Source organism: Anarhichas minor, unplaced genomic scaffold (assembly GCF_050575085.1).
Source record: "Anarhichas minor isolate MPS153535 unplaced genomic scaffold, ASM5057508v1 ptg000004l, whole genome shotgun sequence".
NCBI lineage: Eukaryota > Metazoa > Chordata > Actinopteri > Perciformes > Anarhichadidae > Anarhichas > Anarhichas minor.
The window spans coordinates 16,835,282-16,849,402 of record NW_027466450.1 but is presented as its reverse complement, the minus strand read 5'-3'; the positions used below and the strand labels follow the sequence as shown (position 1 = coordinate 16,849,402).

At 40.7% G+C, this 14,121-nt stretch overlaps 1 protein-coding gene across 1 annotated transcript in view; it reads right to left on the bottom strand.

Moving 5' to 3' along the window:
* Window positions 1-14,121, bottom strand: part of xpo4 (exportin 4) — a 46,194-nt gene that overhangs the window by 13,706 nt on the left and 18,367 nt on the right. Inside the window, exons 8-9 of the mRNA XM_076111436.1 lie at window positions 7,916-8,073; window positions 323-497 (exon numbers count right to left, since the gene is read on the bottom strand). Of these exons, the coding sequence (XP_075967551.1) occupies window positions 323-497; window positions 7,916-8,073 (333 nt within the window). The remainder of the gene's footprint in view (window positions 1-322; window positions 498-7,915; window positions 8,074-14,121) is intronic.

Below are 14,121 nucleotides of genomic sequence, written 5' to 3'. Positions count from 1 at the left end.
AGGGAAGCAGGAAAAACAACAAAGCTGTGTTTATTTCTTAAGATTATCTGATAAACTCTTATTTTTACAGTATAATAAAGAACTAAATGAACTCTGAACATTGTTAAATCACTCGCAGTCAATTTATTTCAGACGATTCGTTCGTCTGTGTAAAGTGAGCGACAGATTGTAAGACTTCTGAGGAGGTAGAACATGGACCATGGCTAAAATAATGCTATTATTATTATTATTATTATTATTATTATGAACCAATGTTTCCTTTTTCAGTGAAGAAGAGCAGCGTTTTTTTTGTGAGATAAAGGATGAAGGTGTCGTGACTCACCACCTCCTCCAGGGCGGCGCTGCGTCCGAAGGAGCAGGTGAGCAGCGTGAGGCAGTTGATGAAGGAGGTGAAGAGGTCGCTGGACAGCGCCGTCAGAGTGCTTCTTGGGAACATGGAGATCAGGTTGGAGATGATGTTGGAGATGCCCACCGCCTCCGAGTCCTCGATCTCAATCCTGGGGAATAGAGGAGATAATAAAATGAGATGGTTTCTGATTTCTTCTCTTTCCTCCACTCTGGTGCTTTGGCTCGAGGACGGACTCTTTCCACTCTGCAGGGCGAGGCTGAGGTCACTTCACCAGTTTACACACTTGGTGACTGAGGTTTGGACGCAAACATGAAAATTGATCCGTAATCAAAACTCGTGGGCAACTTGACCCCCGAGCAGTTTTTCCACAGCTGACTCCGAGGTTATTTTTATGGTATTTCTGCCTCATGGTGCAGCACACGGAGCACACGATGACACAGAGAACGGCTGTAGTTACACTTTAATTAGACTTTTATCATCAGATCGAACCATGAAGAATGAAGTGACATGTGTGGACACGCTGAAATCATATCTGGCTCATAAATAGTTTTATTTTAGATTGTAATCTGAATTCTTCACCATCTGGACGACTCTAACCACAGCGCCTGTACCATCGATGTGACGAGATACTGAAGGATCACAAGAAGAAGAAGAAATGTTAAATATCAAATATCATTTAACAGCTCTACTTGTGAGGTCATTGCCAACGTCAGAATTCAACACAATGACATGTTCTCAATGCAGATGCTGGATACCACGGTAAAGGACAAAAACAAATCAATAAACCCCACGTGCTTCATCACACACTCCTTTATTGACATTGTCATACTGGCTTTTGCAAATGTATTATTAATCCTGGCGATAAACCCCGACATTTTACAAGATTACATTTGAACACATCATGATGAAGTTAGAATTTATCTTTGCCCAACACTCATTTTTACTGAATAGAGCTTGAATGCATCATAATGTAACTCAATGCAACCTCCGTTAGCGTTAGCTCTTTTATTTAGCGGATCAGGACTGTGCTGTCCACCGAATGCTAACAGCTAACAGTAACTAGCTCTCCTCCTGCAGATTTACACACTGATTTGTTGAATGTAGAATTATTAGGGACATTTTTTATCGTCTCCGGGACGTCGTTAGTCTGAAAAATGAGCAGGCTACCGTCAGTTTTTCAGAATTTTGGTACTGAAGCGTCGGTTCTCGTGACTTCCATATTCGCAGGTATTTCTTCAACTAGATTGGAATATTTAAAAAAGGAAAAGTCAGAGGAACACCAAAGTCGGCACACTTCATCCCCTGAAGACCACGAATGTCTGTACACAACTTAACGTGAGTCCATCCAACAGTCAACAGTAGAGATAATTAGGTCCGACCAGCATCATCATCCAGAGTCTTGCAGCTAGCGTGGCTAAAAATGTTACACTTCAGTCTCAGACGTTGCTTGTAAAAAGCCATTAGAGATACCAAGTCTAACTTAACTTTGCTGCCTCACTGATCATCTCAACATTGTATTTGAAACAAACTACGCGCTCCGAGTGCCTCAGGAAAGATGCATTAACAAATGAGAAGACTACATTAAACCACATCGCACAACTGTGATCAGACAGACACGAAAACTAATGTCAGAAATACAATGTAAGCTTTGGAGAGATCCAGTGAGAGGAACAAGAGGGGGGAACAAGCTCCAGATGAACAATAAAAGTCTTGGTATTTATCCAAAAACGTGTTTTAAATTGAAAACATACTTCACATGCAATGTGTCTCAATAGCTGCAGCACTGCAGGGAAACACCAGAAGTGTGTACAACAACCTAAAAACATCTCGCATGATCTGATAACGAGACTATAAGGCCACAAATCTACCTGAAAACGACTCTCAATGACCACATGGACATCTATCATCACACACAGCACGCTGTTATAGACGATTCATTATCAAGATTAATTAATTATCAACAGAAACATTTTTTATAAAAATCCCCAATTGTTTGTTGTGTTCCTCTCTGTGTTTATAATTTAAGAACAGGTAAAAAACAAGGTTCAGAAAGAATAATCTTGTCAAGTTCTAAATCTTTAAAACATGCGGGGAAAAGGTTTTTAGCAGGTGATTGTTTTGATTTTTGCCCAAATCATATTTCATATTGTTTGTTGTTGTAATACTCGGTTTGGCCACAAGAGGCTGAAGGACGAACTACGTCATCTTCTAAATTGGAATAAAAGCGTTCAGGTGTTCAATAGATCAAGATACTTTATAGCCAAAAGACAGACGTGACCGTCACATAACTTGCTAACACACAATATGTGAATATATTGTTTTTCTCACTTTCCTCTCGGGGCTTCCGTAACCAACATATACGTTGATATATTCAAAATATTAGTCTACTCATGACTGCATGAAAACTAAACAGGCTTTACTTCTTATACGACGCATATACTGCAAACGTGCGTTTTCTTCCAGGGTTTTCTACAATTCTGGTCAGTTATTAAGATGAAATTCTAAATATGCCATCTCAAGGAGATACTCCTCCCTTAACCCCTCTAAACCAACACCATCCACTACGTTTTCTGCACATAGCTGTCGTTCTTCTTGTTGCCTTACAGTCCTAATCCTGAGTTTGTGTTTGAGCCGACACACCTCTCTCTCTCACAGTCAGTCACAGAGGAACACTGTGTGAGAGGACGAGCTAACTCCGATCAGATGGAGCTAAATTGCGAGCAGAACTGTTCAATCATCGCACATCGGCCGTCCCTCCCTCTCTCTCTATGCATGGTTCTCCGATGAGGCAATTGGAAAAAAGCTCCAAGAATAGGTGATTACAGACGGAGCAGAAGAGAGACAGAGAGAAACAGAGAGACAGAGAGAGAGAAAGCGAGAGAGAGAGAGAGAGCGAGAGACAGAGAGCGAAAGACAGAGAGCGAAAGACAGAGAGAGAGAGACAGAGAGCGAAAGACAGAGAGAGAGAGACCACTTTGACTAGACACCCACCAACGTACATAAAACACTACGTCTGTATTTACTGACACCACCATTAAAACCCCTCTGCTAACATATAAGATGTTTTATTTATGACATTTATAAATAGTTACAAAAAGCTCAGATGATTTAACAACATGATTTAAAGCTAAATACGAGCAGGGCTGGGTATTGAACCTCTGTTTTAAGTGTCTGCAGCAACAACTGAATATCTGGTCTCATTTGTACTCTTGTTCTCTTATTATCTGAACAGACAGATTTAACTTAAAATGTATCTGTACTAGAGCTAAAAGATTTCTAATGAATTAAATTCATATAGTGCTTGCTCAGTTTGCAGACAGTTTACAGAGATGTGTTAAGGAGCACAGAGCGGTGGTAGAGAAGTCAAAACGTTGAGTTTTTCTTTTTTCTCATTTTTTTCAGGGGCCATGTTGGCAAAATAGGTCAAATCCATCTCAGGCTTTATGACCGAACAGTAAAACCTTAAATTGTATTCTTAGAGCAACGGTAAGCCAGCGGAGGGATAATAAAATGGGGCTAATGTGTTCTCTTATTGTTAAAAGTCCTGCAGCTGCCAGCTGCAGTTCTGCTTTTATAGAGTGCAGAACATAGTTAAAACAGCGGAGGCCTGAGTAACGTTCTGATTGGTCAGCGGGGATGAAACTATAAAAATAATTTCTCATTAACGTCCACCGTCGCGCTGAAGAGGGTCTTATCCTCATTGAGCTGGAAATAAGGACATTTAGTTTCTCAAAGTGATTCGTTACGACAATTAGGCTGCAGGAACTGTTTGGACCGACTTTGGAGGTAAAGGTGAGTATCATCGGCATAGAAATGAACGCATATATTGTAGTCGTGAGACTGAATCTATTAAAGTGAAGATATTAACGTACAGCAGCTCAAAGTTAAAGCAATGTGAACAATATAGGTCTTTTCATTTCTAATGTTTGAGTCACGAGGGTTAATAAATAACTTCATTTAGCAGTTTTATCCACTAAACATTAGCTCCTTAAGCTGTGGACTGAAGTGATATTTAGAGCGATGGTGGAATGTTTATATTTGAAAGAAAACGTGATTCAGATTAATAGAGGTCACACTGTTCATTCAAGTCCCATCAGAACTGTCAAACAGAAGATCAGGTGTGAAAAGAAGTGAGGAACTAAGTTCTCAAACTCAAATGAATTGAATACAACAAGATTAAGATTAAGAAACAGAAGCACTGGATGTTAGCTAGCTGAGAGTTAAGAAACCCCGAGCAGATAAAACAGGATGTCAAACCACCAGAAGATAATCAAGTTCTGATGAAATCTGCATTAAAATCGCTCCATTAAGAGTTAAACTGAATCAAAACATGTGAGAGGAATCATGAGAGAGAGTTGAAACACTTCTCTTTGATTTATATCACGATAAACTGAAAAACAAAACGTCACTTTGGGTTTTAGAAAGTCGTGAAAGACATTTTTTACTCTTCTGACATTTTATAGACCAAACGATCAATCAAGAAAACAATAGAAAGACTTTTACAACAGATGTGTCATAAAAAACACATTTGTTTTATATGATTCTACTTATATAAATATAGAATATTTAAAAGCGACATCTGTATTTCAAAGACAAGTGTTGCTTGTTTGTCTTTTTTTTGGGGTCAAGCCAAACCTCAAAAGGACCGAGGACATTTCTCTGACTTATACAACGAGCAGATCAAAACAGAGGAGGCTGGTTTGATGCCACATGGACATCATTTGTGGCGTAATGTTAAGTTGAACTTGAGAGTTTTTCCAACCAAAAGCTCACAAAGACTTTCAAGAGAAATGAAATAGTCTTGTTTTGTTGGGTTGTTGATCCAACAAAACAAGACATTCAAAGACGTCTCTCTGGGCTTGGTGATAGATGTTTTTCACTATTCTCTGGCACTATACAGACCAAACTATTCAATTTAAAAAGAGAACAATAACTGTTGGTTGCAGCCGTATTAGAGACTCCTTTTACTACAGATGAAAAATACTTTGGAACAATTGTGTTATTGGCACTTTGACATTCAAAGGTGCGAAAGAGGAAAGCTGGTTTAGGACTCTCACCTCGGCCTCACCCCGCTGCTACAAACAGAACAGTTCCCTCTTTTTAATGCATCTTCCTGAAGCCCACAAACACTGGAACAATCAATGGGCTCCAAACATCACAACTAACACAACTCGTTACGTTTCTCAGCACAAGATCACAAGTTCTATCTCTTCCCACGACCGTTTAGCCAACAAGCAGCAGGTACAAGCGAGTATAACACAGTATATTGTTGTATTCTTAAAGAAATAAGCTCTACAGATAGTCTTATCCTAATACTTACCTCATATTAACAGAGCAAAATATAGATTATTGGTATATGCAATGTTGAACTGATTAATATTATTGATATATCTAATACAGTGATTCTCAATGGATAATATAACAACAGTCAGAGTCACTTCATCACATTGATGCAGTTTGTAAACATGTGGCTATAAAGACGTCAACATTTCCCACAACGCTCTTATTATAAAGCAGTGACCTCAATATAAAAGGTAAAGAAAAATCTATAATTCAGATCGATTACTTCTCTTCGTCCTTATTTTTGATCTCAAATGTACTTCCTGTTGTTGTTCCTGTTTCAGGCTGACTCACTACTCTGACGTCGTGTTATTCTGTCTGGCGGTTAAATTCCTTTTAGTTGTCGTTCATGTCGTGTAGAACATGTTGTTGATGCTACGACAATAAGGTTTGTTTTGTGCTGTTGTATCATATTAATTATGTATTTATATTTGGTTTGAATGTCTGTTAATCCCTCGTTGAAAACAAGATGTTGCTTCTCGAGGTGTTCTTCATCAAAATACAAATTAGAAAATAGATGAATTACATTTTGTTTTAAAATGCTTTAAATTGATATGAATAAAATACCAAAGATACCAGGTTATTTGAATAGAAATATGGAATATTTCTATAGAAATAGAAACGGTTTGAACATTAAAGTTATGCAACATGGGTTTGGGTAGAATGTAGGTAGTTTAGTCTTAAAGTATTTAGGATTAGAGGACGACTACAATGAGACCGACACACTTCCACAGTATTTACCAGTGTTCTCATGGTCGCCAGTGAGGATTTTTCCTCTCCAGTTAAATAAACAGTGAGAAGAATAAAGACATAATTTGATCCACTTTCACATAAATTAGTTTTTTGTAGAATAAAGTGGGAGAAGATGAGTTGCTGGTTGACTGTATTTGTTGCTGAGCTGGAGGAGCAGCTCGTCCCTCTGCAGCCAGCTTCACATAGTGGGTACAGATGCTAGAATCAGAGGCCGTTAAAAACACAGACTCAACAAGCAATTACTTCCTGTAAATAAAGCAGTAATGGCCCAGCGTGAGTCACACTGCTGCTGACGACGGCCTCCATCACTGGTCGAGTCTCTGACTTTAAGAAACATGAAATCCTTGAGAGAGCGAAGGGAGAACAGCTACTGAGACTGTAAGCTACAATATAGGCAGCTGGACTGGACGGCTGAGGTTTAATAAAGAACATTAGATTTAGATATTAATGTACAATGCAAGCCTTTAATACACATTATTATTATTACCTATTATTTTGTGAATGCTTCAGCGAAGGAGAAGTCAATCTATCTCCGTGTAGCGGGCGTGTAATAAGCTGTGCATCCCGGCGGAGCTGCTTTCTATGGGCAGGTTTGAATTAGTTCCATCGGTCAGCGAAGTCAAAATTACTTTTTTTGCAGATTATCAAACAGAAAGAAGAGAACGCGTGAGAGAGATCAATGTGGCGTGATGGAAACAGTTGAATGAGTATTAATTGGAACAAAACTGCTCCAATATTCTAATATTGTCCTTGATGTGGACGTCTGCTCCATCTTATTCTGGACTCCACCCTCTCACTCCAACCACGCATCGAATCCATCACCAGGAACTTCTCCAGACTCTGAAACTCATCATCCAGCCTTCATTCCACTCCCTGCTGGGAGCTTTGGGTTTCTTAATTGGGTTGCTTTTGGAATGGTTGATTATGGGGACTTTTTCACAGCGAATATGAACAGGAGGAATTATTACAGCAACCAATAACTCCGTCAACAAATGGCACATGAGTATTGTTTTAAGACAGACTTTAAACAAATGTCAACCTGCCCTATAAAGGCGATATAACCTCACAATTCACTGATAAATACCTTTAAGAGAGAAGCTATACTGGTTCAATCTTTAAAAAAGGTTTCCCGCGTTCACCTGCCAACAACATCACTGTGTAATCAGCAAGATAGAGAACATTATTCAAACAGGATGCTGAATAATAGTTTGCACTTTGCCACAAACGCCAAATAACTACAGATATCCACACGACATCTCGTCTCCTCAAGCACATGCCAAAAGCTGCAAGTGTCGACCTCATGGTGGCGCTAGAGTAAAAGTCAGAGGATCACCAAAGTCAGTAGGATTCATCCTCTGGGGGCCACGAATGTCTGCACAAAGCTTAAAGGCAATCCATCAAACAGTGGTGGAGATATTTCAACACCGCCACCGGCACGACACACTTGAAACAAGCACACAGTGACGCACTGACCCGTTGATCATGCTGAGCAGGCCCTCCACCAGGTGGGCCAGGTAGGACACCTGGGCGCTCTCATCGGGGAAGATGGGCCCGTGCATGGAGGCCAGCTGGGCCAGGCACTGCAGGGAGTCCTGGGCCATGTCCGAGTCCTCCCGAATCTTCCTGTGCACCTGCAAGACGGGACAGAGGGGACGCACGCACATATCAGCAAAGATTCTAGATGTTTGTTTGTCACTTCGCTGACACAAGTTCAATCGTGTGAAATGCTTTTGATGGGAGAAAGAAAATACAATAAATATAATAATAAAAATATAATCCTCTGATTCTGAAGACCAACGTCATGATGGAGGTCAGAGGTCAGGATCCACCACATGTTCAGCGGCAACAATTCCCAACAATGAGGTCGTTTAAACTCATCTCCACTGTGTCCGATTGTTATATATATATATATATATATATATATATATATATATAATTAAACTGTGATACCATTTCTAAAAATGAAACTTTGTTGAATTAGTTGTGGTCTCAGTTTATATTTAGATAAAGAGCAAATGATCGGTTCTGAAGTTGAATTCAGTGTTAAACATCTCAATTTAACTTTGTATTAAAACTACTACATTTATGGATATTATTTTGTAAATACTTGAATTACATCAACTTCAGGTTTCACCTTAAATAAATCAATATCTAAAATGTTTTAAAAGTCCAAGCGCACAAGTCTTTATTATGAATTCAGCTTTTATTTTGTGGTAAAATGTGCACACAAAAATATTTGATTTGTTCCATTTTAAAATCTTGCATTATGGAACATGCTGGAGAAAAACAACATCTCTAATCATGGAAATGATCATAATTATCATCATTATTATCATTGTACTTCAGCTGTTAAGTCTCTGCATCAACACCAGTAATATTTTACTCATCAGAAGCGACCAACCTGAGCTCTTTGCTTTAGTTTAATCCAACTGTTGCTAAAAGAAAGTGCGTAACAAATGAAATTGAAGAGTTTTTAAGTTTTAACGCTCAAAGAAAAAACAGAAACCAGTCACATTCATGTCAGAACTTTACAGAACAAAGATTCTAGTAACAGAATGAATCCATTCTGACACTAAGTCTCAGATAAGCGGAAGAAAACGGATTAACCAATTAAAAAACAATGAACCGATGTAAGTGGATTTAGACTCGCTCATCACAAACACCTGAAGGCTCCCGAAAACATACAAATAACTAACTCACTTCCTTATGATCAATGTTATTGTCTACGGCAGGTAGGAAAAATATTCAAGACCTTCTGCTGAGGTCGTGTTTTTGGTTTTGTTAAAGTTGGAGGAAAGGTGCAGCATGGACGGAGGAAGAACCATTAAATGACTGATCCAGATCACAGGTCTGATACACCGGGGATTTCTTTACTTTCATTATGTTGTGAGATCCTTGGCGGAGGTCTTCGCTCTGCGAGGTCCCTTCTAGTTTGGACTGAATATTTAAAACCCTTCAGATTCCTAAATACAGAGCGCGAAAGGAAATGTAATCTACAAGTGTGATTCCGCTTTGAAATAGCAAAGCCGTCGACGATGAAGAGGGAAAAAGGTGAACCTGCCTCATCCTCCCGTCACCGCTTTCAAAACACAGATCAGCCGATACTCCGGCAGGATAAATACTCACTGGCGTCCACAAACCCAGCAAGCTGATCCCAAGCAGAATGGAGAATAGTTTGTATTTATTCTTTATCCCCTCGGTCTCAAACAGACACAGACGGTCTCAATCAAACCCGGAGAGGAAGGAATCTCGATTCAGTCTCATCTCAGCTCAGAGCTTCTGCTCTGGTTGTTGGATTGTTTGTCCGTGCCGAGCGGTCACTCTCTGACAAGGAGGAGGCATTGTTGGTTTTAAACTGTGCAACACAGACAGAAACACAGTGAGGTAGCAGCAGTAACAGCACCGCGAGTCATCACAGCCGTCTGGAGCTCAGACTGCCTTCATCTCGCGGCTCCGAGCTCTTTTCTTCTCCTCCCGTCATCCTCTTAAATCCAGAGAGAGCTCCTTCACCGGCTCCACATGGCCCCATCGCACAGGCAATCAAACTTTCAACCTCCCTCTCCTTGTTGCTTCCTCTCCCCTTCTTACTCCCTCCCCTCAAATTCTTCCTTGCCGCCTCTCCTCAACTCCTCCTCCTCCTCCTCCTCCTCTCTGCTGGGGTGCGTTGTTGGTGGTAAGCCACGCTGCTGGGAATCTCAGATGCTAACGTAGCGTAGCCACCATAGTCTCTACTGCTGCTCTCTCTTCCAGAGCGTGAAGTCATCCTCTGGAAGAGCAAAGTGAGAGGAGGAGGAGGAGGAGGGAGGGAAGAGCCGGGTGAGTGAGCAAGAGAGAGAGAGAAGGAGGGAGGGGAGGTAGTACAAGGCCAAAGGATTGAACAGCGCAAGCTCTAAAAAAGCAGCTGCACCAGTGAATGATCCATGCGATGCCAGTAATGTCAGTCGCCTCGAGTCTGACTATAGTTAGAGATACACAGTGTGTGTGTGTGTGTGTGTGTGTGTCAGTATGCGGGGAGTGGGATGGACGAAAAGAGAGAGAACAGGATCCAACAATTAAAAATCACATTCATTATTTGGTCATTCAGTACTTATTTAACGTGCTATAGTGCTGCTAACATGTACACAACATGCGTCATTACACAACATGTTCGTTACATTTGTCAGGTTTATAAATCTGTTCTCATCACTTTAAGGGTTATTGTTACTGATAATATGTAATATTAACATCTCATATAGTTACAACTCTAACTCTACTAACTGATGATTATTTTCTCTTTTAATCGTTAATTCTATAAAATGTCAAAAAACAATGAAACAAGCTCATAACAATTTATTATAATATTGAATTAATACAATATTTTTGTATTTCTTTGGTGTTGAAATAGCTTGTTTTGTCTCAGAACATGTCATTTACAATGACATATGACAAAGAAAACATTTTAGAAGCTTCAAACCACCAAAATCAATTCATAGATTATTAAACTCGCTCTAATTCTAGTTCTTTATCCTCTGTGCTGCAGATTAAGTTCCAAAGCTAACAAATCTCTCATCTTTCTCTTTCTCTCTAGCTAAACAACAAACAGGAAGTCATTCTCTAAAATGTTTCTGTGCTCTCTGCAGGTTGTAGTCTGCAGGAGAGCGTTTGCTAGTGGATGAAACCTTCTGCAGTTTAGCAAAACAAATCGGGAGTTCAGAGTCTCACAGATTAAATATTAAATATTATAGTAGCTCATGAAAAATGATGCTGGGCTGAGGAAAGAAGAGCTCAACATTTTAGTTTCGTAGCTAAAAGGTTGTGAAGATGAATTAAATGAATGAAAGCTGCAGTGTGTCTGCTGACACCAGATCAACTGATCCTGTGAGTCTGTTGATGAACCCTAAACATAAATACATGTAGTGAGACACAAAAGATCTGATACCAGACTCAGTCATTACAATCTCTGTTGAACACAAACTGCACAGTTTGATCTGAAGGATATAATTGTGGGGAAAAACGTCAACGATACGTAATGAGAGTCAAGAGAAGAGAAATGAGCTCTAATGAGATAAACTGAGGAAGGAGAAAGTCAGGTGAGGATGAGGAGGATGAAGAGAGAGCAGGACGATGGAGGGAACGAGGGAGGAAAGGGAGGAAGAGAATGAGGAAGGGTATTTATTTATAGCAGGAAACAAAGCCTGGTGTCTGTTACCTCGGGGGGGTTCGGAGGCTCATCTTTCTGCGTCCAACTTATTGTCTCCCCCTCTCCCTCTCCCCCCCCCCCCCCAGATTGGGTTACTGTCTGCCTCCAGGCCACAACGTCTGTGCTGCAGCCTCATCACTGATTGTGTTTACTGGCTGCACACGAAACACTCCACTCCGTGTGCTCTTCCATCTCTGTGAGGACGAGGGGGGCCGATGCTCACTGATACTCTACGGTATGATTACCAGTGTGATCTTTTTAAACCGGACATGTAAACATTTTCTGATGAAGACTATGTGGGATATGTGATCAGGCTTTAGAAGCATTCTTTGGACATGTAGCTCTTTAAAATATGCTCATAATACATATATACGCAAATATATACGCGGTCAGGATCAAACGTAATCAGGGCATCTCTGAAAGTTTGATTTGCTCCGTTTATCTTTTCTTTGCTGATCCGAACCGTGACTTTTGTGACTCATGTACAAGCTCCACACTGTAGATACAGCCCGAACCTTCTACTTATACGTATGCTTTGTATCTGCAGGAATAAAACATCTACATAAAAACATGTGTATAAAGACGTTTTATCCAAACGTCTTGGATGATTGTGTTTGTGTTCGCACACACCGCTCTGTAATCACTGAGAGCCAAACAAACTACAAACTCAGAGAAACACAAAGCCGACAGAAACACACAGAAGAAGATGACAGACGCTTCACTTCCTGTCCTTTTCTTCTTCTATGTTTTTGTTATCGCGTTAAGGTCACCAGGTGCTAAATCAACAAAAGTGGAGAGTGTGATTATTTTGAAGGAGGACAACAACCACCGCAGTCTTCTTCCTTTTCAATCTACCACCAAATCTCTGTCGCTCCAGGTTTCATTCGCTCTAAATTGCGTTTCTCTGTTCCATCGTTTCTTCTTTGTCTCCCCCGTTAAATGTATACCTTTCTATTCCTCCATCTTTCATGTTCTTTTCATATCCTCTGAACTCTTCTTTCTTCGCTCCAGCGTTACCTCACTGGGTTCTAGATCCGTCTCCATTATTGTCAATGAACTAGCAGACTGATCTCAGCTGCTGTTAAATGATCCTGCTTATAACAGGAGGATAACAGTTTATTACAACTTTGGTTGTATATTCATAGTTCCAGCCATTATTTCTCATTTCCTTACTATTGTAATTGATGGTATCTGGTTATAACAGGGTCACCCTCGTGGGTTAGGGGTTTAAGAGCATTGTAAACATGAGTTTATGGTCTCAATCTCTAGTTTCAAGTCTTCTTCAATACAGCATGATGTTCATTTAGTACATTATGGTCCATTTAGAGTCAAACAGACCATAAAGCAGGGGATGCTTTAGGGCGGGGCTACACGGTGATTGACAGGTCGCAAGAGTGGTCCTAAAGTTGTAAACAATGCAACGCGACTAAGTTGTTCTCTCATTGGTGAGAATTGCCTAACCACAGACGTGCAGCGAGATGTCTGAATATTAATACATTGATGCCATTTTGGAATTAAAACATCATCACAGTTCAATTAGTTAAAATGATTATACTTATATACGAGTAGCTCATAAGATTCACAATTTATTATTTGGTGTTTATGTTTGAAAAAGCACAATTTCTTTCTGTTATAGCTTCACTTCACTTTGTTGCCGCTAAAAACCGGCCCAGTGCTCCCGGTGGAAAGAGTTCGTCTGGAGCGCTGGTGTGAAGGAGCCCTGGAGCCAGCTAATGGGAGACTGACAGACAGACCCCCACCAAGAGCCCCTCCACAGGGTGCAGAGTGTGTGTGTGATGGGTGGGTTACTGCGGTTGTTAACAGGGGCCCCTAATCCTGGGGCCGGGCTCTAATCCTGCCACCGGTCTGCTGTGGACTGTGACCCTGATGGCGCGTGTCTCAGAGACACACACACACACACACACACACCAGCCTGTTACCCCTCACAGCTGAGGATACACAGCAGCTGAGACGGCAGAAGACCCCATTAAACTGAATAAACACACACAAACACACACTGCACAGACTCAAATTGACACATTCCCACAGAGACAGATATGCGCCAACAACAACAACAACACACACACACACACACACACACACACACACACACACACACACACAGACAGACAGCTGACCACAGCAGCCTTACAATAATAAACAGTTGAGCTACTAGAAATACCGGAGTGAGAGATGAGACTGAAGGCCTGAAAACTGAAACCAACACAAAACGCATCCTGCAGATTCCAGCAGCCAACAGAAACCCACAACGAAAACATGACAAACATTTTTATTCACGACCCGGCCGGCCAATCAAATCGCTGATTGGTGGCCGAGCGCTTTTGTGCAACAAACAAACGAACCTCTGATTACGGCCGCCGTTCAGAGCCAATTACAGTCATTTGTGATTGCTTTGTGAATTCAGACTTCTCTTCAGAGACTGTCAATCATTCGTGATTATCAGGCAGAGATTGTTCAACAAAACACAACCACGATTTCA